Here is a 27021-nt window from a genome sequence, read left to right on the forward strand (position 1 = left end):
AATATTCTTTTTCAATTCTAGAAAACAAGAACTATTTCAGCACACTAACTTTTCTTATGCCTTCTATCCATGTTCTCTAAGCTATGATTTCATCTATGTTTATTTCTTTGTGGGACACAGCAGAGTAGACACAGTGTGACAAAATATTACTACTACAAAGTACCTTAAGAAGGAGCATATGCCCGTAATATTGTGAAAATACAAGACTGAGTGCTCTTTATGTTCCAAAGACAACAACAATGTATTTTAGCCAAATAAAGTTGTTCAAATTAAAAATTAGGGTCACATGTAAACACTGCTTTTGAGCAGTTTTTTTTACTTATGACTCCTGAAGCTGATCATTGTACTTTGCAGTGACTAAGAAACAAACCAGGCAATAGAGCACTCTCATCTCAATGACATTAAAATAGTAGTTTATAGCTCCATGAAGAGCAGCACTCCATGATTTTGACTTCTTTCCTGTTATTTCAATAAGGGCATAAAACAACCACGACAGCAAAGTCCCCTGCCTCCAAAAGTGATGCACAGAGAGGGAGGCTGCTGTTCCTGTTTAGCTATGAAGTGAGAAAAGAGCTTTTGACCACTGGTTCTGCCTTTGAGTCTCACCATGGCTCTAACAAGCCTGCAAGGCCCCTCTGTGTGCCCATGGCCATCCTGGGAAGCTTCTCCCCATTCTTCAGTCTTTCAAATAACTACACACACCCTGTGAATGAAGAATAGTGAGAGCTCAAGACCAGGACTTTAACAATGGCCAGTTCCCAGTGACATCAAGCACAGCTATTCAGGTGTTTTCTCGGACAGCCAGGTTAACTTCTGTTTGAATTTACAAGTAACCTTCCTCTTGCTATTACAGAATATGCTGACATATTTCACAATTTTCATCCCATTCCTCCTACAAAACTCTGAGGAATATTCATGGTGGCAAGGACTGCAGGCTGTGCATCCTTCTGTAAATCTCTTTGGTCACTGGGATGGCCCTTACCATGTGCATCCATCCACATACAGAATGATGTATAACTGCATGTTAGTGCAGTTTGGGCACTCAAGTTTCTCACCTGCTACATGTCCTCTTCACCACCACTGGGATGCATGCCGACAAGCCCATTTAAATTTGCAGGAGCTACTGGCAAAACAAGTTTTAGTAACTTTTTTAGGTTTTCCTATACAATTCAAAAGGGACTTGAGCTGTACTTCTAAGTTCCTTCACAAATCACTGAAGCTGAGATTTACTAACACAGATTTAAGATATGTGCATAGCATAATGGATACTTGCCTAAGTTGTTCACAATTTCAAATTTAATAGCTTTGGTTTACTAAGCATTTATTCTCTTGTCTAGTTTTTGGCTGGTAGTTGTTGTCTTATTTTTATTTTCTTGGAGGCGGAAAAGAGATTTTTTGTATTTGCCACCACTGTGCCTCTCTCTCCTGGATTTCAGGTGACTCATCAATACATCTGGTCAAATAATCTTGTTAGTTGAGAAATAGCTTATGAAAATAAACATAAATGCTGTTGGAGTCAAATATGGATTTTTTTTTTTCCTGTATTTCCTTTTCTTGTTGAGTAGGGTCAAAAGGAAGTTTCCAACTCCTTGCAGATGCACACATATCATCTCCTCTTGAGGGTTTTGAGCAAAAGACAGAAGTCTTAAATTGCAGGTCTGTAATACATTAATGCCCTGCTTACCTACTGTTAAAAAAAGCATTTTATCAGTGGAACAAATTCAGATTTTCTTTCATCATAGGAATTTAATACAATTGTCATGACCACCAGCCTTCTTCAAATAAAGTTCATGACTATAGCAATGAATTTGCTGCTCAATATTGAATGCTATTTTACTGTGATTAGGATTAGTTCTAAATAATTGTCCATTATTTGCATGAATAGCTAAAAAACATTTTTTAAAAATACTTCTAAAGAAAACTCTTTTTAAAAAACAAAACCCAGAAACCACCAAACCGTTTTATTCTTTTTCCTCTGCATTGGCCCAAGTTAGTTTTATGACATTCATTTAACTTGACATGATTTGTAACAAAACCTTCATTTTACAAGACAGATAGAAACAAAGCTGTCTTTAACAATGAATCACAATTCTAAACTTTATGATTCACCCAAGTATCTCCTTTGCCAAAAATGACGAAATGTGATAAAAAAGCTGAAGAATGGAAGTGTAAATAGTAAAGCTGTGATATAAAGCAAGGCATGCATATGCTCTAGTTACTCACAGACGCCTAAGATCAGACACCTAACCAGACATTTTTAATGATTTCTAACTTCTAGCTTTTCCTTCAGATTTAATTATCTTTCAAACTAAAATATTAACAGTAGCAGACTATTTTGTTCAAAATAAACTGCTAATGAATGCATGGTCAGATGTGCCTTTTCCCTGGTGTACATTCCTATACTTTCTCATTTAACACATTTGCTGACAATCTGTGTGTTACAGTGTATGTGCATGGGCCATCAGATCAGAAACAGTATAATCTGATAGCAATGGCAATATCCCCTCACAGTGAAAAAGAGGAACTCAGAACTCTTTTCACATTAAGGATGGAATTACTTGCTCTAATGAGTATCAACACAAAATGAAAGGGCAATGCATGGGAAACCAAATGGCAGAGATTACTGCCATAAGATTATTGTTTCTCCTTGTCATCAAAAGCAAATTGGCACAAACAGAGGGATAAATGTGTGATTTCTGCATTCATGAGCACCAGAAACTTGAAAGAGAACTCTTTCTCAACTGGGAAAAAAAATGCTGGTATGTTGATAACTTTCACAGTATGGCAATATTCGTACGTTATTCACCAACAAACAGTTAAATGTACTGATCAAAATAGATTTATTACAGTAGCAATCATAAATGCAGCACCACAATGTAATACCAAATGGATTTCATATTTCAGTCTTTAGCATTTTGCGATTTGGGGGTGGTTAAAAGGAGTTGCAAAGTAGTAACTCAGTCTTTTCCTCATCAACATCACAAAATAGCCATTAAAGAAATTATTTATAGTAAAATATTTTTTAATTGACATTATTATGCAAAGTTTTCCACAACCTCAAGAAATTTAACTTAGGAGTAGCCAGGTGTGGAGGCTGGAGGGAGCCAAGAATTAACAGGGACAGGAGATAAAACCTCTTCTGGAATATTCCTTCAGAAATCAGTGAAATCTTTCTAATACTACCCAGGACAGAGCTCATTCAGGCAGATGTTTGCTTTCAGGTCAGCCTCATTTCAGTGAGACCTTGCATGAAATCAGCTCTTGAGCAGCAGGCCAAACAAAATAATGTGTATCACTAAAAATTCACACATGTCTATTTTGATGGAAGAATTTGAAAAGTAAGAGGGGATAGGGAATCTGTTGATGACTTGTGTAGGAGACAAATTATATTATGGAATAAAACATACTATTCCTGTTCAAAGTGCAGTCTTCTGAGGAGTGATGTAAAAAAAAGAACTTAAGCTGATAATCTCTAGAATTAGAGAAGTGTGTTTTCCAAAGTGAAATTTACTTTTTTTATTTATGTCAATCTAAGGAAAAGTTGTACTACTGTGTTTAGCTCCCACAGATTATCAGTTTACATTACTGAGTACTAAAGTAAAAGATATTGTCAACACATTGTGATGTATTACAACATTGAGACACGATACACAATAGACCTGAGTCGGAAACTTACATTTTATGCAAATTTACATCACTTACATTAATGGGAAAAAATATTGGGCAAAATCCCCTCTGTCTTTAATGCCTATAACTTTCACCACTGCAACAGCCTAAACAAAATTTAGTTTCATATTTTGATATCTGGACTGAGGCACAAATGCACTTTTGTTTCCTAACTCAAATAATTTGTCCTGTGGATTCTACAATGGACTGTATACATGAGATAGACCTGACAAAAAGAGTAGTAAACAAAAATCTTCCTTTCTAACAATTGATCTCAGGAACATTGACAGAATTCTATCAAAACCACCAGCTTTCTTCAGGCTTAGCAGCTCCAGGGGTTCGTAATTAAGGATTACTCATCCTACCACTTGACCACATTACACTAGAGAGATACTTCCATTTCATCTGCTTGTGGGAACAAGATTACTGCTTGAATACATCATCTTTCACAAGATCAAACTCTGTGTAGTACCAAAGGGAAATTCTGCCAGTCTCTTTTAACAGATTTGAAAGCTACATGGCCATTAATTTCAAAATCATGTATTATTCTATATATGTGTGCCCTGTACATGATTGGAATTAAATTTAAGAAAATAAAAAGAAACTCTCATGACATGAAAGAATAATAAAATCTAATCTGCATGCACTATTATTAGCTATCTTTCTTTATTAAGTGACTTTGAGACAAAGTCAAGAGATTTAGGTACTACCATGCCAGCACAGAAGACAACACTTTTTACTATCTGAATTCCTGCCATCAAAGACAGAAATCTTATTTTCTCAGTGTGTAATCTGAATGTATCCTCCAGAGCTGCTAGAAATAGATTTCATTGTGATAGACCTTTGAAATAATTACCACAGCCAGAAGTCTTTTGTATTAGCAGACAATGCCTTAAGGTTTCATTTTGTGGTAAGCTCTAAATTGATCTCCTGTGACACTTTCTGAGTAAGTGGTAGGAGCTACTAGCTTAAGATTTACTCCATAACTTTTTAAGTATACCATGACCTCCTTTAATACTGCAAGAAAATTAATGACCTGAACATTTCACTTCTGCAGTTAGCAATGTCCTTCCTCAGCAATGGCACAATCTTCTGAACCAATAGTGCTTTAACAAATAGAAGTTTGCACTCAGAAACAACAAAGGAGAAAAACCTTCCTGGAATTCAAGGTTGACCAGTAGTTCAAAGCAATTCAATTACTGTAACACAGTAAATAGGAACTGTATATATTCTCCTACTGAATGTATTTAATGCACCTAAAAAACCTTTATCCTGGCTATATTAAACAGAGTCACACATACACAACTCTGTTAAAGGCACAAAATTCTCTATGAAGACAAGTGACAGCAAAGCTAGATTTGGATGCAAAAATTATTTGCTATTTAATGGGAATGGTGCAAAAATATCTGGATCACTGGGCTCAAAGGGTCAGTGGTTTTGAAGTCTAACCAGCAGCTGGTAAAGATTGTTTCACCTCAGTGGTTAATTCCCAGCACAGTTCTGTTAACTCTCTTTAACAACCTGTACAGAAAGCATGCTCAGCAAGTTTGAGGACAATGGCAGTCTGAGCAATCAGTACATACCTCTGGAAGGATTGCCATTCAAAGGACCTTGACAAGCTGGAGGAATGGGCTGGTGCTGAACTTTAACAGCATAAATGCAAAGTCTTGCATCTCTCATGCTCCCATTGCTCTCTGTATCTACTTTAGTTTGAGAGTATAGAGAAGAAATAGCCGAAATGTTCTTGGAGATAAGCAGTGAAAAGATAATGGGTCACACACACAAATTGCATCAGGGAGTAGGTGCCAGAAGAGGCTGTAGGATCTCCACACTCACAGAGACTCCAAACATACTGAGACATGGCCCTGAACACTTTCAGTATTTTTCTTTGCTGATGCACATAAAGATAGATTAATGTTAACTTGCAAGGACTAAAATGTAAGGCATTTCCCATACCAGTGCAGCTATAGATTTCTGAGGAATAAATGACAGAAACAAAGGGTCTAACCTCTTGCTTGTAGCCCAGGTCCACAAGTCTCCTGTGCTCCCGGACTGTCTTGGCGCACGTACCATGGTACCAGCTGGCACCTGCGCCATTTGTGTGTCTTCCACCTGAAATGAGAGGGGGAGAAATCCATCTAAACCTTGTAGCCATCAAACCTCAGGCAGCACAAGTGATAGATAGTACTATAAACCACCATAAGCTGCTGCTTTTTCTCACTAACTGGTCACGGGCAATTCATGGAAGAACAGTACCTAAACTTACCCATATTCTGTTAACAATTTTTTTCTTTTAGGATGAGGCCACTAAGAACACATGAGAGAAAGGAGGTAGTAAAGGTAGAAAGAAAAAAAGTAGAGAGAAGAAACATAAAGGAAAAGTAGCTGCAGGAAAGTATTGGGACAGTGGCCTTGAGTGATTGCAAAGGTGCCTCAGGAAATCCCTGGAATCTTGGGTTCCTGAGTGGCAGCACCTTACAAATATGGAGCCAGCCAAGGAAACCAACACAATGGGTCCACCATAACAAAAATAAAACTCAAACAAAAAAACTCGAAACAAATCATCAATAACAAATGCAATATTGCACTGATTAAATTATTATATCATTAATAAAAACTGCTATGCAACTTTTAGAGTTCCCTGCTAGTGCTACAGAATACCCCAGCCCTTAAATACAACATATCCAGGCAAGTCTATTTGTTATCACAGCTCTAAAATAATCCACCGTTGTCCACAGCTCCAGCCATCAGAAGTTCACATGTTTTAAAGTATTTCAATGTTTTGCACCTCAAGTTTCATTCCAATCTGCCTCTGTGGGACAGCAACTAAGGCATGAGCCAGCTGAGTGTGTGAGTCCATCTGCCACAGCATGTGTGCAGGTCAGAAAGATGCTAAAGGAAATATATGGAACATGTGTTTAGTATTAGTTCATGCCATGAAATATAAATGACCCCATCTACCACTCTCTAGCAACTCTTCTTTCTTATGCTCAGCACATTATCATGCAGCTCAGATACTGAATATGCTAAAGACATGAGGAGCAGCCTGCATTTTAAAAGATAAAACTCTGACTCTCATTTTAACCATAAAAAGTTCTTGAGCTCTGTTTCTGTGATGTTTAGAGTACTGATTTTGGTAGCTTCCCAATGCTCTTTTCAATCTTTTTATATCTTTTAGTTGCATAAAGTATGATCTCCTAATGAATTTTCAGTGATAATTCATATGAGCTGATGAAAGCAACACATTTCTTTAATCTCAATTTCTTTCATTAAACTAAACTTAAATTCTATTTGTACCTTTGCAACAGATAGTAGTTTCATGGGAATTATTATTCATAAAACGAAACAAAATTTTTCATAATTTTGTCAAGTAAACCTAACGACATCAGAATTTTCTAAACTTTGTCTCCATCAAGAACAAGATCTTATTGTATGTCTAGACCTTCCCACACACTCAGATAAGTATGACAGAACTACCCAAACATTTTCTTAAGCAAGAATGGTTCCACCTTCTGGAATAGTCCTCAACATTCTGTGGTGAAGACCAGGGCAATGCAGAGGACACAGGGCATATGGGGATACCTTCAGCTCTGGACTGTCTCAGGGATTACAGGGACAGAAAAATGAAGGAAATAGTAGATTGAACAGTGTGGCACCAATAATCAGCTCTTCTTAACATATAAGCTTGCAGTTCAGTTAGCACTTCAGATATTTTAGAAATATTTGTTTTAAATGTTTAGAATGTCAAAACACTTTCTAGGAAAAATTTATTCTGGAAAGCAATTGTTATTTGTTGCAATGTTCTTTCAAAAGAACTGGAACAAAATTAACCAGTGATTTCCTGTGGGCCCAACTGAGTTTACATATCTGTTGTGAAACCTTGCTTCAGATATGTATCCTATTTTTCTAAATAGCTCATGTTAGAAAAGCAATTACTGCTAAGAAGTGGAATTCAGCAAACTCTAGAGGTAGTACAAATTTAAAAATGTCTGAGCTGTTTCTGGTTGATTGTCTCACATACCTGTAGCTATGACAGACAGGAGAAGCTTCACATTCCCTTTCCTCAAACAAAGAGTCTGGGCACTCCCGACCACCATTGGCAGGGAGCTGGATGATGACCCGGTGACGGGACTGCTTCCTTACTGTGATACCCCCTGCAAAGAATAGAATAGCTGGTTTCTGCTGCTGCTGCTTATGGTTTAATCTAATTAGGGTGAAAACAAGGTTTTTGAACCAATTGCCATAATATTGACGTGCTATTTTGCCCATAAGCAGAAAAATTTAGCCTAATAGAAAAAACACTTCAATTTCAGCTCAAGGCCAGAAAGCAGAACTAAACAGAAAGCAATACCAGCAATACTGAACTAATGAACAGGCAGCTGAAATTAATACACAGTTCAAAAGAACAAAAATTAAACCAGCTCAGTTAGCTGCTACATTTTACAGTTTGAAGGTGTAAGCTTGCCCTAATCATTTACATGTAGAACCAGAAATATAAATATCACTCTAGAATTCCTTTACAGTTTGCAGTTTTTAATTATTACAGTCATCCATTATTAATGATAAACAGTAAATAGTTCCTGTAGGAATTCTGATTTCAGTCATCTTCAGGTATCGGTTCTTCAGGCAGAAAATGAAGAGAAAAGCTGCAGATCAGTATTAGTTCCACAGCAATGCCTATGTGAGGTAAAAATCTTGGAGGGTTTTTATTTTTTTTTCACAGAGAGCAGTAGAGCAGACATTTGGCTGACTGGGCTGATATCAGCTTTGGGTGGGTTATTACAGCAGCTGCAGCTTGTCTGATCACAGAAGCGTGCTGGACCACAGCCAAGCAAATGTAATTAGGAGTGAGCAGTAGGAGAATCCCGGCGGTGGCTCTCCACCACCTGGCCACTCTTCAGCACAGAGGAAACCCTTCACTCCCGAGTCAAACAGCTCCAGGAAATGCCAGGAGCTGGCACAAGGGGCAGGACAGACGTGCAGCCCAGCAAAGCTACTGACCTGCTTGCTGGCACAAATGGGTAAACCCCATGAAATAAAAATAGTTTTTGTAGTATAAAGAGAGTTTGATTCACTGAACAGACAAAACACCTGTAGTTCACAAATATACTGTTTTATAGAAGCCTGCACAATAGTTTGTGTAAATATTCATGAAGATATGCTCATTGCATCAAGTACTTTCTTAAAAAGCCACAGAAATGGGAACAAAAAACAATGGCATTTTTGCCCAGTATGATCTCCTCCAACAAAAATATTTCAAAAAGAAAAATTAATACTGATGTAAAATAACTTATATATAATAATGAGTATCTATTTAATAGAATCAGATTTAATGGATTCAAGTCCCTGCTCTTTTACGAAGGTTATGAGTCTAGTTTTCCTAACCCCCTTTTTAATTTGTTAGAATGCACTAAACACTGATAGGAATTACTGCAAAAATGCCTTTCTGCTTGTGTCCTTTACCAAGCATAAAGAATTGGCCACTACAGCCCAAGTCTTTATGTTGGATGTAACTATATCTTTTACATTCTGACAATATGATAGCTGTGAGTAATCACCATGTCCCACACAGGGATTAGCACTGTGTGGAACAGGGAGTATTACAGAGACTGTCTGTAATAGTACATATTAGAAAAATGCCTCATGTTAAGCTTAAGAAGAGAAAAAAAAAAGCATAAAATGTGGACAATATTCCTGTCATCACACTAACCTCACGTGTGATTTCAATGTAATAAAAATTCAGGAGATGCCTGCACTGTTTTGAAGAGCTTTGCCAAGTGTATTAAAATGGTGCTGGATTTTAAATCATACCATTCACACCAATGTAAAGTCTTTTGATTTTTATTAACTCTCCTTCAATTTTCCTTGGAGAAAGACAAACAAAATTATATACAATTGCATATCTACTTAGCTACATACTTATCTCCTTGTATATAAAGACTCAGGTTTTTCTGATGAGCAAACAGCATAAACTTAGGTTTGCCTAAAAGTCTGTTTATTTTATAATCTGACAATTTAAATGCTAACATTGTGTAAGTATTGATGTTAAGATGATGTAAGAGTATTAAGATAACCTAAGAGTTATGTGTCTACCCTGTAACTAGTTATCTCTTTTTCAGTGTAAGATACAAGTGGGAGTTTGCAACATTGAGCAAAATGTGGGAAAAAAATCCAAACAGATGCATATAGAAAATGGATAGAAATAACTGTTCTTTTCAACAAAATCTCTATGTTCTCCCTGCAGCAGCTGTACAAGGTATTACATGTCCTCTGTCAGAAAGAGACATGTATAAGCATTCTGCCAAAAGTGACTGCTATTCAGACTCCCTATTTTTTATATTCTTAAAATTTCTTAGCATGCAATGGATAAAATTACCTTCTTGACATGAAGAAGGACACACTGTCCAGTCACTGAATGGAGTCACAATACAGTCCTTTCTACAGGGAAGCAGACAAGGTCTCACAGTTTCAGGTCGAAGGCTTTCAGGGCATCTAACAAAAAAATTACAAAGAAGCATTAGCAAATAAACAACCACTCTGCAATGATGTAGTGAATCATAGTGAGGTACTGAATGCCTGCAGGCATGTGAGGACAGTGCTTGTTGCCCAGAATTCACCAGGATGGAGCACAGACATAAAAACTAGCAGCAATTAAATACATGTGGTGAAAGCAAGCCAAATCTGGCATATTCTGCTCCTCAGGATTTAAATAATCATCATCCCTCACTCCCCATGCTAGACTTCATATATTCAGGGTTATTTTCAAGCTTTTAGATACTTTTGAAGAAAAGTCATAACATTTAGCTTTGTAAAATACATTTTCAGGTCTCATCACTTTATCATAAATATAAACTCTGGAAGGAGGCATATTTAAAACAAATAACACTGCTAACCCAGGAACAAAAAGGTATAAGTTGGTGGTGATTGTGAGAGAAACTAGAAAAGGATTTAAAACTGCCAGATCAATGAGACTGAGAAAGACTGTCAGGAAAGACAGAAAAACCTTACTTGTTTTAGGAAGAGGCTTGATCAGCATATAAAAAGGATTATTGGACTGCCACATATGGGACTCATTACCCAGGTCATTTTCTCCATTCTGTGGGGATTCTGGCTTTTTTCATCAAGGAAAACAACTCTCTATGCCACAATATTGTTTCTGAATAATACAATAACTCTTACAGAAATACTAAAAATATTTTAAATAATTTCAAAATTACTATTGCTCTAAAAACATGGAGACTGTGGACTGCCTGAAGAATACGTAAAGATGTAAGAAAAACATCACATCCATATTTGGGAGCTTTTGGATCATTACAGAAAAACATCACTATGACTCGCTTTTCCTCTTTTCAGTGCAGGACAGCTGGGACCAGAGAAGTGAGAGAGGCATGTCTAATGGTAAGCTATCAAGAAAATCTAGTCTTTATGATCAGCAGAGAACTATGCCTGTGTGATGTGAGGAGGACAAAAACTGATCTGCAGCTTTACAGGAACATACTCTTTGACAATAGTACTTGCTTGTGCATGCTTTCCATCAGTAGTCTCTGCATTTTCCTGTCAATGCACATAATTCTTCTCAGTATAAGATCAATTACCATGAACCAGCACCAATTGTTTGGTGCCCTCTTAAAATGGGATCTCCACCCTTTCTCTTTTCTCCCCTTCCACCAACGTGAAAAACCATGAAAAAATACAGCTATAGCAGCACAAATCCCCATCTCTTCTCTTTAAGTTCTCTCTACAATTTTAAGTCAACTTGTGCCTTGGGTCTATGTGATTCATAAAATCAGATTCTATATGCAAGGGTGTATCTAGATATGATCAGATACACTTTAAAAAAAAACCTCTGCTACCAATCACATATATTGACAACGTTGTCAGAAATATTCTTTAAGGTTAAAATTAAAATGTTTCTGAAAAGCATTGAACATTGGCTTGCTAATGGCTTTTCTTGCATTGGCTTTTTCCTCTAGAAACAGAGAAATTAAAAGCATACAAAACCATCTGAAATAGACACATTCACCATTCACTATTTCACTGAGAGCCTCATCTTTCAGAAGCACTAAACACTACAATTCCTCTTCAGATACTTAGGCAAGGCAATTAGTTCAATTAGAACACCATTTCTATGCTTTATATTGTTTGTATTTACTATATATGGCTTAAAACAAAGTATTGATTTTTTTTGCAGTCCTTACTCAAGGTCAAATTAAACAGAAAAGATACATGCTGGAGTCTGTAACTTGTGAGACAGATAATGCCAATAATATTGATTGTATCATACCACAGTAATCCTTTTTATTAAGGGGAGTTTAAAACAAGGTTCCTATTTACATTTTCATGTTAAATGTCTGGGTCTTTAAAAACCATTCAGTGATTTTGATGTGACAATTTGAAGGGACAACCAAGACCTTTTTTCATTTCACATGATTCACTTATGAAAGAAGACAACAGTCCTCCTCCCAGAATTTAACATCAAATCAAAGGTAGAGGTATTTACAGTAGATTTAAAAAGGATGATAAATCATTAGAGGTTTGTGGGGTTTTTTATGTAAATGTACCAAACAAAAGATAATTGTATCATGACCAAATAGAACAGCAACTTAATACAGATACACAACAATTTAGATTACTTAATGTGCAGACATTACTCCCCACATTTCCATTTAAAGTAAATTAGGCTTAAATCTACTGCAGAATAAAGCAACAAATGGCAGGCATCAAGCAAATATTTAGTATGAAAATAGCTGCCTCATGAACTTTCTAAATGACCTCTGCTATCAGTTCTTAGAGTTCTGAATCTATTCTGAGTGGGATGTATTTACAGACTGCCAATCCCTACAAAGATATTGTCAAATGCATTTTACTAGCATCTAATCTGTATTTAACCCTGGTCACACACTAAACTGTAAAATCAAATCATTGGGCCAAAGGGTTAACTTAAAAATACACATAAATGAGAAAAAAAATCACAAAATTTGTCAAGCTAATGTTCAAACTAATGTTTCAAATTAACGTCATATCAGTTTCCATTACGCTACACCTCCTTGGTCTGGTTCTGAGAAGAGTTTTACTGCATTTAGATTCATATCACTATTTTTGAGTAAAACCACACTAATCCATAGCGTGCTGCTTGTTTGGAGGCAACACAAGGATCTCGGAAAGGTGCTGCTCCACATGTCACACACATACTCCATGAGTTTTAATGTGACTCAACCTGCTGGTGGCAAGGAGCCAACTGGATTTAGTCAGCTGTCAGCAGAATCACCCCTGTAAATACCACCCATTAAAGTCCATAGTGAGAAAGGCATTGTCTAGTCTTCCTGTTGTGCCAGTTTTGTATTTGTAGAAGATATGTTCCCTCATGAGAACACAAAGAAGAAGGTCTTTTTACCTTTGCAAGCAGTCATTGCTGATAAAAATACAAAGCAGTAAAATCCAAATATAATTACAGCATGAAGATATTTTTAAAGATATTTACTTTTTTGGGCCTACTTGTCCCACGTTGACTCTGACACAGATGACCTTTCTTGTCTGCATCCCCACGGAACAGGTGGCCTCCCCATTCCAGCTGGCAGAGGAGTTGAAAGCAGAGACAGATGTGTCCTCTATGCACTGTCCCCACGGGCCGGTCTGCCAGTGATAGACAGTGCAAGAGTGCTCGTTGCAGCTGCGTGTCTCCTGGAGGGCACTACTGTTTGGGCACTGTATTCCTCCTGGAACAATAAAAGAGGGCCAAAGATCATTCACTGGAAGGAGATAAATTTATTTTTATTTAGAAACAACACATACCACAAACCCACTTTGAAATTTCTTAGTTATATATAATAAGTTTTACTACAAGAAAGAAATGCTACTCCTTTTTCCTCCTCCTCCTTATATGCCCAATAGTGACAAATTTCGGTCATCAAGCCACACAGAACAGAGTGTTCATGGACAGTACATAAGTGTGTACTGAAAGGATAATAAAATAATCGTAACTTCTGTAACACACCAGTGTGCTTGGAGTAATCTTACAGCCTTATTATTTAGGTGTTCTCTAGAAGAGACTGCAAGAGATCACATAAAGATGTATAAAGGCTCTAGGCAGAAAATATGGTTAATTATACTACTTATGCATGTGTAAAGACCACTGTTCATATCTCATTCACAGATCAATTAAAAAGATTTTTGGTGCTCTTGTCCAGCTCCCAGTGGATGTTTATCCATGCTGTGGATGGCACAGCTGGCAATTTCAGGTCCAAATTAGGATAACAAAGCCTATTGCAGTTTCAGGTTTAGATGCAACCAAGTGTCAATGATTGTGAGGAACAGCTCAGATGATCTATCTTTGTTGTGTTTGGTTCCAGACAGTATCTTGGGGTTATTATAGTCAAGCACTTCAAACCTACTTTGGCCTCCCAGTCCTCCAGGAGAAATGAAGAGGTCTTTCCTACCAGAGGTGGTCACAGGCTATTGGATGCCCAGCCCTGTGAGCAGACATCACATCTGCTAAATATCTGATGTTATTATTAAACACACAGAATCCAGATTTAAGAATCTTAAATCTAGATTCTGGCCTACAAGGAACAATGGGACTTCTGTCTCCAACTGATGGAAAGACAGCAAAAAAATCTGAGCAACACTTTAGCCTCCCCTAAAATATAAGAGAAGTAAGAAAGACAATTGAAAGAGGAGTTTTTTTATTACTTAATGCTGATGATCCATACGATTTTTTCTCCAAAAACCAAAATGCAGGCTGACACCAAATGCATGTTGTAGAGTATATTATTCTTTATACCTCAGCACTGAACTTCAGGCTGACTGTTTGTTCTACAGATATGCAGGAAGGAAGGGGTTTTAAGCACTCATTGAAATGAAACAAAAAAAGTAAGTGATGTAAAAAGAATAAATCAAAGAAAAAACAGATGCTTCAAATACTCCAACACAAGAAAGTCAAGTAACCAGTATAAAAATACTTTATACCCCAAGTTGTTCTGTATTGTTCAGATCTGCAGCAATCATGAAAAAAGGTTCATTCTAATGAAAGCACTAAGGAAAATCATAATTCTCAATTTATTTCTCTAGGAATTTTCTTAATTTCTGGTTTTTTTTCTAAAAATATTGCTTTAACCAAGCAACAGGAAACATATTAGTTGAGATGTCATGCCACAGACTAGCTAATCTTAAACTTTTCAAAGGGGGATTAGATAAATCTACAAATATGTGAATCTAATAAAGAATAACTTGAATTTTTTTGGTTCTAAAAGGATGTAACTCAAATCTACCAGAAATTCTTAAAATATGCTTATGTCAATGTGCAGAGCATAAAAACAAAATGCCAGATGCATTTTCTTAAAAAGGAATTTAAAAAACAAATGTTAAAATAAAATTATGGCTATGTAATAAGTTTCATAAAGTTATCTGATCATCATCCTTCAAGAAAAAAAAAATCAGCTAACACCAGCAGATAGGAATGTAAGCAAGAAAATAAGTGAGTGTATTTTGAACAGGAAAAAAAAAATAAAGTCACAAATTATTTGTCATGGTAGAGAAAATTGATCCACGTGAAGAGTCTAGACATGTTCCTCCATTAAGGGGGTTAAATGAGGAAAATTTAAGAGATATACGGAAGGTTAATAAACTAAGTATTTTCATCTGATGGTAGCTCAAGAAAAAACACAAGGGAAATATTTAACGAAATTCAAAAATTAAAGGGTGTGTGTGGGGGAAAAAATATTTCCCCAGAACTGAACACCACAGGCAAAAGTTCCAAAGACATTTGAGAATAAAGTGATAACTTAGGTTTGGTTTTGACATCTATGCAAGAATATACACTCAGGAAAAAGAATGAGATTGACATTGACTTGTAAATGAAAAACATTGGGGCATGAATGTCTGCAGCTCAGTGGGAATCCAGTTCTGTTCAGATTAAACCAGGAGTTAAAAAAAACATGCAAAGACTAAACAAAATGTGGAAGTAATGCTACTAAAATAAAAATCAATGTGCCATTCTCTCCAGGAAAACAGCATTCTCTTGTGCTTCCTCAAATTTAACTAGGTACAGAAAATGCAGAAGGGGTTGGAAAACTGGCAGCTAGAGATGCCCTTTACAACATCTGCGTAGGGGTAACAGCTTTAGGAGCATATCCCCAGCAGAGGACAGGTTTGACAGGAACATAAAAGTTAATGTGTTACAGAAAAAAACATAAAATAGATATTTGAATTCATCAGAATATAGGAAAAAGACACATACAATAATAAACATATCCTTTAATAATAAATGATCAGATGACAGTAAATAACTGCTTGGCAGTACTAAAAATAATAATTTCAAGGATAAGGAAAACAGTTGGGGCTGAAGAATTTAGTTTTGGGTTTGGATTTTTAAGTAAAGTAGACTTGGAAGTGAAAGACTAGCTTTGCAGAGGGACTTGCATATTGCTCATAAAGTAGCTGACAGAATTGTCATATACTTAGATTGCTTTTCTGATTTAGATTGCTCCACTGATTTGGAGCTACTATTTGGTAAGAAACCTTACTCTAGGATATTCAATAATTGGATTTTATAAATCTTCTTTTGTGACATTGACTTGATAACTTTCAAATTTCAAAACATTAAATACTTTTTAAAACATTTAGGATCATTTTAATTAATCATTTTGATACCACTTGATTTTGAAAATGCATATAGTTTTATAAATGCATTTCAAAACAGCTGGAATAATCTTAAAGTCTGAGAAAACAGATGTGACTGAAGTACCTTTTGTATTCTAGCAAGTGAAATGGGTGTTACTAATTTCTTTGCTGTAGGCATAAGGCAGGCACTTCTCAAGGCAGCTGCACTTCCTGAGGATAGACACAGTCAGACCCAACACTGTTCCTGTTCTGCAAATATTGATGATTCCTCCCCTGGTTTATACCAGTTACACAAAACAAGCCTGTCCAAATTACACAACAGGTCAGGATGCAGAGTGGAGCCATGGTAAATGTGAGGTCTGTCCTCAAGTCTTTTCCAGGATGGAATATGAACCCCTGTCCCCTCACTATGGTCAGCAATCTGAGCTGATGGGCTCCTGAGCAAGAGCAGCACAGTAACACACCCTGCCTGGCTCATCTTTCTCACACAGGTGTCAGGTCACTTAGCAAGTCTTGCCTGAAAATACAGGTTGCACAGTTCCAAAACTAAGTGGCTTTGTTTTAATTCCTGTTGAATGAAAAACCTCCTGTTCTCCAAAACTTATTATTTTGTGAATGAGAAATTTGCTGCTGAAACAATTACTCAGTTCTGTGCTTTTAGGTTTAATTACCAAGCACTGTTATTTCAAGCCAGGATTCAAAAATTAAAAACAAACTCAATAAGTGTAGGAAGAGTAAATACATTAAAAAACCCTATGCATAACTTCTTATTTGCAACTATCAAGTCAAATTGTACTGGAATTTAACAGGAATAAAATTTTAAAACATATCAACAATGATTTAAGTATTGAGAAGAAACTCCTTTGATCCAGCTATTTCTTACATATTCAATAATTCAATGTTGCAGATAGATGAGAAGAGCAGTTGATCCCTGTCAAAGAGTATATCTGATGAGATGGACTACTGATATTCTATACTATTTAACAGTGATGTCCAGTACTCTGTTCTGTATGGTCATGGCAAATAGTTCTTCTGGAATTACACTTTGCTAATCTATGAGCATGTAACACCCACAGTAAAGCACTGCCATGCATATCCATCCCTGCCCTAAAAGAAAAATAATAATTAAAAAATTTCCTTTCCCTCTCATTTTAGTAAATCAAGCTTAATATTAATTAAAAAAATTCCCTTCCCTCTCATTTTAATAAAGTAAGCTTTTAAGTCACCTTATTTTCCTCTTCATATTGGACTTCTGGTTTTTTGGTTTTGGTTTGTTTTTTGTTGTTTTTTTCTGGGAGGTAGGGTGTTAAATCTTTACTTTTCCAAAACTGGTTTGACTGATCACACTTAGGATGTATCCACAACATTAGTGTTATGCTGTATTGCACCAATTTGTCAGTGTCACTCTATGGCAGTGTATAATCAATACAGAATCAATTTACGTATTTGTTAGTTACTGAAAAACTAAGATACATTCAGTACTTTTTAGTCTCAGGTCCAGTAGTAATGTGAGACAGTCTTAGTGCACACTACTGATTATATAAGATTTATTGTAAGCAGAGGATAAAAAAAAAAAGAACAGAAATATTAAGCAGAATACAAACCAAAAGTAGACACACCCTACATTCAAGAGATAAGATGAGCTGCATATGACAACTTACTAGATTTATGCAGAACAACTATATGATGTATCAGGTAACATCACTATGTCCTTTGCTGTCATTTTATATTTTGAAACAGTGACTTTTCTGAGCTTCTTACTGTACCATGAAGATATATTTGACAGTGACACAAATGAGCTAACACTGTAGGCAGTCTCACAGACAGGGAAATTTATAAATCGCTTTGCCTTTCAAACCTTCAAGCTGAGGACAATGATCTCAGAAAAAAATATCAAAAATGGTTATTGTGACACTCATTTTCACATGGAGTCATCTCATAAAGCACAGTAAGTCTTTATCTTGTGAAGAGACTCCTTTCTCTCCACTGAATGCAAGCACATAAGCCCATCCCAGATGTGCATGACCACACCATGCTCAAGGCTCTGCAGTGTGTGGTTTGGCCACATGTAAAGGGTCTTGTTTGGAATGAGGAAATGATGATGGGAGGGCATAAAACTGAAGTCAACTCCTGGCTCAAGCAGAAATCAGTGTTGTGCTGGAGGGGCAGTTGGCATCCCAGAGCTCATTAGAAAACTGTCACTGTTGTAATTTACATATGGCTTATATTTTTTCTGTGAACCTATTCCTTACACTGAGGAATTATTACAATACTACTGAATTATTCCTATTCTAAGTCATAAAAAAAAAAAAAAGAGAAAGAAAAAAGATTAGATTGTGCTTGTTTCCTGGTGGCCAGTCATATTAATTTGATGGTTTCTTCAAACCAATTCAGCAGCAGAGATAGCAGGGTAATAAGAGGAAAACAAATTTCTTAGGTGTGAAATGACATAGCTCTATTACAGACAGTTATATGCCAATATTAACAAGAAAAATGGCAGAATATAGTATTTTTCATTTCAAGAGGAGAGAAACTGAACAATCACAGGCAATACTTGATTAAAAGCTGTCTGAGAGCCAGATATAAAAACCTATTTCACATGTATCTATAGATCCTCAAAAATTTCAGGGGGGTGTTCATGTTTAAGTACCCAAATGAATAAGAATTAAATGTACCAGATACTTTGATGGATTGTAGCATTCATTGTATATGTAATGCCTGCAATGCTTTGATCTGTCTAGCTTTGTGGACTGACTGACTAGCAGGAGCACGTGTGTGATCAAGGACTCACACCTGGACTTATGTCATCTTAGAATACAAATTTAGCCTCATTCATTGATTTGCAACACTCTTGCTTGTTTCTTTAATTAATTTCCAATCCTGATATATAATAGGAATAGTACATATTTACGTAGAATACATTTGTCCAATTGTGTTTTGAGTAAAAACTCATGGTAACATGATACAGAAATTACCATGGAATAGATTACCTAGCCTGCTCTGTCTCTCATACCAACAGCTCAACAGCTGGGCATTTTATCAGCTGGACCCCAGCACACCTGACATGGCCATTTTTGAACCATGTTATATACAGAATACATTTCCCCTATAACCCACCCACACCTCCAAATACTTAAAATCAAAACAAAAAGAGCTGTAGGAACCCTGGAAAATCATCAAAGAAGAGCCATGAACCTGTATCTAAAACCTGTATCTAAAACCTGTTTTGTCTTCTGCTTTATATTCCAGCTATGTTTTCTCTTTGCATATGCTGCAGACACTGCACATGGATCACTTGAATAAATGGAAACCATTCACGAGTAAAGACTGGCAGGGCAAAACCCAAAGTTTTTCTATGAATAACAATGTTAATGGGGTAACATAAGTTACCAGCTAGAGAAAAGAAACTACAAAACCCTTTTGCTAACATCTGAACCATTAAAATCCTCATCTTTTCAGCATACAGGATACTTATATCTTTCCAAATTGGACATAAATTAGGGTTGTTAATCTCTATCAGATGAACTGTTTGTCTTGTTTAATTTTAATGAAAACAAGACAATAATATATATCTGAGAATAATAAATAATATAATATATATCTGAATTAGAAACAGTAACATTAAGCTCACTAATACAGATATAGTAACATTAACTGAAATGAATAAAATAAACCCTCTTTAAAACAGATTTAGGTATCAGGAGTAAACGTAAGATAACCATTTAAACAATCTTGCTATATTTAAAAACCCACAACACGACCTAATAATCTGTCAATCAAGAAATTACTTTGGCATTACAAAGGCAGCTGAGGATTCACAATCAAGCAGGAGAGCGTGAGCCCTTACCTTCACCTGCATACGCCAGGATGGAGCGGGCGCGCATCTGCTTCCCTTCTGTGGTTTTGCCGGAGCAGGTGTGTGAGCAGGAGGACCAGGCAGACCACACGCTGAGCACACAGTCCTTTGGGCACGGTGCTTCACACACCACCGGGATTGGGTAGATGGCATCTCTACACAGCTGTCTGTCAACCTCTTCTCCTGGGAGAAAAAAAAAAAAAAAAGGCCAGTAGCAGTCTATCATTTGCTAAATTAACTTAAAATGAGCAATCTAGTCCAGATGGGCACAAAAATAAATTAGATTCTGTTCTTCTGTATAAACAAGGTAAATAGATTGTTTATCACTCTGCCTCGATTCTAGAAGAGCATACTTAAACCTAAGTTGATTTAATATTCTCATGAAGTGAATGCCAGACTGGGTGGTCTTCAGGCTTTCCTTTTATAACACATACCTGATCCCACACAAAATCCAAATGTGAGCAACAGAGTACCTAACACACCTATGGAAATCTGTACATGAAGATGCATGTAAAGAAATGACCCAGTTTTCATCCAGATTTAAAGAACAACTTGAATTTTTTTGATTCGGAATGGATGCAACTCAAGTCTATCAGAATTGCTAAAAACTTGCTCAAGTCAATGTGCAGAGCATGAAAATAAAATGCCAGATGTGTTTTCTTAAAAAGGAGAAGGGGAAAAACATCCTAACTTAGCCAGTTTCATAATCCACAATTCATCCTTTGAATTGCAGCTATCTATCAAAATATGAAAAGCTGCAGTAAATTACAGTGTGTTGTTCAGTTAGAAAGATCTTTTGTAAGCAGACCAGCAACACATCACTCTTTGTGTCATGGAAATATAACAAGATCTATGTGTTTGTATTCTGTGGGTACACATTTCATAATAATAAAAAGATCCATGATGGTATGAATTGCTTAATGAAATATTAGCTAGTATTTTAGTAGCAGGACTGCTTTTGTTTTCAATCAGATAATCATGAGAGCACTGTGTCTGAGGTCTGTCTAAACAGCACCTTAATCACAGCATGGACAGTTTTGTGAGGTGACATGATTTCTTCATCAAACAAGTTAATATTTATTAAGGAGAGAATGAATGAATCAATGATCACATATTCTGACACCAGTAAGTCTCATGATAAATCTTCCTGTTGGAGCAAATGATGGAAAAAATGAAGAAGTCAGGTCCAGGTTTTAGAATTATAGCCTTGTTATCACAACACAATGTCTCTTATGAGGAACTGAAAATGTTGCATCTAAGAGTACACTGGACTTCTGAGGCCTTGATAACCACATACAATTAAGGCATGAAAGAGACAGTTCACTTGTAAACATAGAACATTTCTTTTTTAAAAAAAACCAAAACAAACTCTAGAAAGAATATCATTTCAAAGTGTTTCAATGCCTTTTATGCTATATGATCTTTGCTGTACTAAGGCATAAAGCCTTCTGTTATGATTAATCTATTGAAAAGCTCTTGAATTTTACATGATCCTGACAGGACAAAACAGGAGTTGTCTACATTATGCACTTTCTAAGATCCATCATTTCAATCTCTTTGTTTTAATAGCCAATGTCAACAAAATAATGTCTTATCAATATTTGCAAATGAATCTAAGTCTTCAATACTACAAGATATTTGTTAGACATATTGATTAAATACCCAGTAATTGAATCACAAAGGCATCAGTTACTGTTAGTAACTACCACATGGATTCTGAAAGCTAATTCAGTGAGAACTGAGCAGACCATAAAGATCTAAAAACTCTGCTTTACCGAGTCTCAAATTAGGCTTTATTGTTCAATAGATGTATAATACTAAATTGATCCAAACACTAATCAAAATCAAAACTACATAAACTGCATTTTTTGTCACTCAAGGTTTACAGTTTTAGAACCCTTTAAATAAGAACCTCTTAAACTGAGTTCCTGAAACCAGGAGGTGTTTTTGTACTAAATCAGATCATGAGTCCCAGAAGTGTTAAGCAAATTCTTTGTGAAAGAGTTAAAAAGAGGGCCATCTATTCAATATTAGACCCTTTTAAACAGGGACAAATATTTTATTCATACAGAATATTTAGGCACAACAGAACTACAAACATCAATCTTTCTTGGTTCTGAAAACCAGGGAAAATCCTGCAGCTCATGTTTTTAAAATAGCCTAAAGTAGTCATACTCATCTGAATTATAAAGACCTTTGAGATCAATTCAGTCTCCACAGCTATATTTTCTCATATTAAAATACAAATTTGAGCCCTGCCAAAGGCTTCATGGCTTTCCCATGCCAAGTTCTGCTTCTCTCACTGGACTCAGTCTTTGCATCAATTGCTCCCTCTGTTATATTGCAGGTCATCACACCCTGTGCAGGAGGGATTCTTTTCTGCTTCATCAGAAGGGCATTTTCTTGGGTTCAAGGACAAGAGACAGAAGAGAGGACTGTAAACTTTTCCTTCAGATAGAATAAAAAACTAGATCTCAAATTTTTCTGTTGCTAGGTAAGACTCAATAAGGCAAACTGCTAGGACACATGCACACTTTGCAAGAAATGCTACTATCACAATAAAGTGTATCACAGTATAAACAAATGACACTATACTGAACTTATTAATCACCCATTGGCTTTTAAATTTAAACTCAAGTTTAATTTGGTGCCACGACAAAGAATATTTTTAACTTAGTTTCAATCTGAGTTTATATCTCAAAAGTAAACAAGCCTTCACTCTCTCCCAAAATCAAAGGCCCTATTTTTCCTTTGCTTTCACAGAGAAAATATTCTAGAGATATTTATCTTACATATTGGCATTTCACTTTTGTCAAGTGTCCAATTCTTATCTGATGAATTCAATAGCGTAGAAATGTAGTTGGAAAGAATGTCTTATAATGGGTACTTCTTATCTGCAGGGAAATATTTTATTTGTATTAAATTGTTTCTGACATTTCACTAATGATTTTATGAACAACTTGACCTTTTTTGCCTTCCTCTTTAAAGTGCGTAGTGTAGTCAACCACCAGGAACCACTCAGCCATAAGCTGGGAAAAATGCCAGTGTAAAGACTACTTAGAAAAAGTCCCATTTGAAAATATTTGTCATTGAGTGTTGAAGCAAGTCCAGAGGAGGGCCATGAAGGTGAGCAGAGGGTTGGAAAATGTCTCCTATGAGGAATGGCTGAGAAAATTAGAGTTGTGCAGCCTGGAGAAGAGAATCCAATGAGACATTATAGCAGCCTTCTAGTACCTAAAAAAGGCTGAAAGATGAAAAGGGGCTTTTTAAGAAAAGCATGTAATGATAGGACATGGCGGAAAGGCTTTAATCTAAAAGAGATAAGATTAAAGAAGACACTCTACTGTGAAGGAGAAGAGGCATTGAAACAAGTTGTCTGTAGAGAAGGTGTATGCCCCATCCCTGGAAGGGTTCAAGGCCAGGTTAGAGGGAGCTGTGAACATCCTATTTTAGTGAAAGGTCCCTGCAGAGAGGTTGGAACTAAATGATCATTAAGGTCCCTTCCAACCCTAAACATTCAATGAGTCTATGATTTTATTTGAACATTATGAATATAAATTTATGTTGCACAATATTGAAGACAGAACTCCCAAAAACATTACTGAAAGGCCTCTGTCCTGGGTTACTTATAGTCTAAACAACAGAATGACAAAAATTAAAAAGCAGAGAAATTAAAACAGAATATGACATTTCTGTCATGAGAACTCTTCACCATTTATCAATTGACTGCTTCATTAAAATCTGGAATCTAGCAATATTCCATATTTATAAACAATGCCTATGTTGTTGAATTATATTTCTCTCTTATGCAAGAGACACACATTTTGGACTAAAATCTCCAAATTGCTCTTAAGGAAATGGCAGCATATACAAATGGCAGGAGGCAAAAGAGGATTTGTTTATCAAAAAACTTAAAATGTCAAAAAATTTTTAAACCTCTCCTGAGATTTTTTTTTTTACAGATTTACTTCAGTGAGGAGTGCCAAGGGGACAGCCTTTCAAATCCACATCGCTTTCTCAAATAATTATGCAGTTAGACAATCAGAAAAGCAAGTCACTACATTAAAACCTCCTTCTGGACAACTTCTTAGCTCAAAGACTTCCTGGTATGTTTGCACACATGAGAGCCACTTTTGAACTACACAACGATTTAGCTGCTTTAAAACAACCAACCAAATACCACCAAGCCAGTTACCAAACAACAACAAAAAAAATTGGGCAGAAAATTTGCCAGAATATGCAAATTTTTTAAATATTAGAGAGGTAGCTTATGAATGAAATTCAGGAGGAACTGATTAATAAATATCAGTATTCATATCACCATTCTTATTACAATCACAAAGCACGTATTGTATCACAGATGTGAAAATTTAACTAGATGCTAAAGGTTGGGCTAGACCACATTCTGCAGTTAATGCAGTTGAATGGTGTCAGTCCTATGTGTTTTTGTCTACTCATCTGTAAAATGTTTTAAGAAAGTTCCAATGAGAAGCATTCCTAGAATGTTGGAATCACTAGAGAGACAAGGAAAAGAAACCCTCTTTCTTATTGTACATCTTTTAACATGGTGCACGCTTCAGCGCACAGTAAAAAATTGCTGTCAAATTCTGACCTGTAGTAAATGGGAAGGCAAGTGCTTAACAGAGAACAAAATGTTTTTAAAGCCTTAAAATGAACAGTAAATTCACTGCAAGATTCAATGAGGCATAGAGAACAACTTAAAAAAAAACAGCATAAAATTGCTGCTGGAGACCTATGTAGTAAGTCAATGAGCTTGGTCTCAGTTCTAAATGAGGAAACTAGCTGTTGTTTCTGAAAGATTGGCCTATAACCTGATATAAACTAAGTACATTTTAACAATAAAATAAAAATAATTTGACTTAAATCAAGAGAGTGCTCTGAACGTTAATATCCAATATTATTTTTAACATGCCTGTGTAATCAGTAAAGGACAGGAATATCACACTGTGGTTAACCAAGTTTTACAGTTGTATTTTAAAGTTCATAAAAGAAGTAATGACAGCAACTGAGTCCAAATGCTAAAACTGCAGACTTCACATTATTCATTGCTTGTTCCAATATGTTCAAGTTTACTATTATATCTTCAACTTGAAAGAAAAAAAGTCTCTTGTATCAGTATCTTGTACATGATGTGTCATCCATTGGAAAACTTCTGGGCAGCTGCAATACTTAGAAAAGCACTCCAGGGCTCAACTTCAATGTGTCTGTGGGTGAAGAAGGCCTTGTCATTATTTAACTGCCTTCAGTAATGCCTCTAAGCATGGAGACTGCAGGAGAAAAATGCAGTATTACTTCACACAATAGCAAAATCTGTGAGCTGTGCTGGTTGCCACTGACTGTTTCCTTCCTTTCCTGTGCAGAAAAATAATCAACAGGAAAGTATTGAACTGCCTCTAGAGTGAGTTGTAAAGGCCGAAATGGCTGAGAATGTTCTTTATCTTGAACTCCTATGCAGTTTCACATATGCATTCCTTTCACAAGAGGACCTATATCTGTTCTTACACTGACTCCCTTGTCAAACTCAAAATGTGTCAGAGTGGCTGAAGAGCCAAAAATCCTGCGTGGGCTCTGCCCATCAAGAACAAAATATGCTGATCTATAGTCAAAACTTACTAAAACCAGATCTGTGCTATGTGCTCAGTCCAGTTTTCACTTGGAATTAACTTTAACCACAGTCAAAGTTAGTAAACCATATCCCTTCTCCACTAAGAAGTCATCAGCCCATAATCAACCTGCCTCAAAGTTACAGGAGTGTCATGACTACACTGTAAGAGTATGGAAGCAGTGTTAATAAGTTTAACTGTAATTATTCTAAAAACAATTAAAAAAAATTCAAGAAAATCACTAAGTAAGAAAATGTACAAAATTATCCAAATGTGAAATTCCATACTAGATTTTCTTTAGCAATAACCTGGCCAACACACTGGATTATTAGTCTAATGCAAAATGGAAATTCTTAACATTACAGAAAACTTATCAAAACCTCATACATCTTCACATGCTAGGACACCTTATATCTGCAAGTGAGCAGACAGTAATCAATCACCAGGATAAACTGAAATTATTGTTTTAATTTCTAATACTTCTGCGTTTCTTTCAAATTTCTAATTGATCACCGAACTTCACAACAGGAAAAATCATGCCTGCCTAGCATGAACATTGACAGCAAAGTATGTTTTCCTTTCAAACCTAGAAGCTCCAGAAATAGTATGATTTTTTAAAATGATCAGGAAAGGACCCAGGACTGATTTTTTTTTTTTTGGCATTTCTATTTTGTTGTTTGTTTTTCCTTATACAGCTCAGGAGGAGTTCTCTGAGGAACACTGTCTTTCTTAGAGTGCGTGTCTAATTAAAATGTATACACAACTTCAAAAAGCTGACCCAGATTTTTCAGTAGGGAGAATTTAGAAGTTAATCACTGAAAACCTAATCAAATAAGGCACATAAAGGAGAAACTATATTATTTACATTAAATTAATCATTTACCATCTTGTTTAGCTCAACAATCTTAAGAGTATTTGGAAGAAAAAAATAAAACAGCATGTGCAGCAGCATCTGACTGAGAACAATTTTTGCCCTTGAATCAGTTCAATACTAGCAAATAACACATATTTTCATATACAATAGGAAACTTTAAATGTTTTATTGATCCCACTATCCTTCATATATTGTTGATGGTATTTATTCATATCTGCTCAAAAAAAAGCTTTAATGTTAGTAAAATGGCAGTGTCTTTCAAAGCAGCAACAACAGTGCATTACCTTAGTAATTATTTTCCATTACAGTTCCTGAATCAGCTGTCAAAAAATATTGATAAATTTTCAACATTTGGAAGAATTTTTAACCTCTCTAATTATCAA

General features: G+C 36.0%; 1 protein-coding gene across 4 annotated transcripts in view; it reads right to left on the bottom strand.

The window, feature by feature from the left end:
* The window catches only part of THSD7A (thrombospondin type 1 domain containing 7A), a 188902-nt gene that overhangs the window by 49219 nt on the left and 112662 nt on the right, over positions 1–27021 (bottom strand). For all 4 annotated transcript variants that reach the window (XM_033511862.1, XM_033511863.1, XM_015619008.3 and 1 more), the window contains 5 exons: positions 20132–20323; positions 13148–13382; positions 10043–10158; positions 7688–7820; positions 5675–5778 (listed from right to left, as the gene is read on the bottom strand). In XM_033511862.1, the coding sequence (XP_033367753.1) occupies positions 5675–5778; positions 7688–7820; positions 10043–10158; positions 13148–13382; positions 20132–20323 (780 nt within the window). The remainder of the gene's footprint in view (positions 1–5674; positions 5779–7687; positions 7821–10042; positions 10159–13147; positions 13383–20131; positions 20324–27021) is intronic.

The sequence above is a fragment of the Parus major genome, chromosome 2 (genome assembly GCF_001522545.3).
Source record: "Parus major isolate Abel chromosome 2, Parus_major1.1, whole genome shotgun sequence".
Classification (NCBI taxonomy): domain Eukaryota; kingdom Metazoa; phylum Chordata; class Aves; order Passeriformes; family Paridae; genus Parus; species Parus major.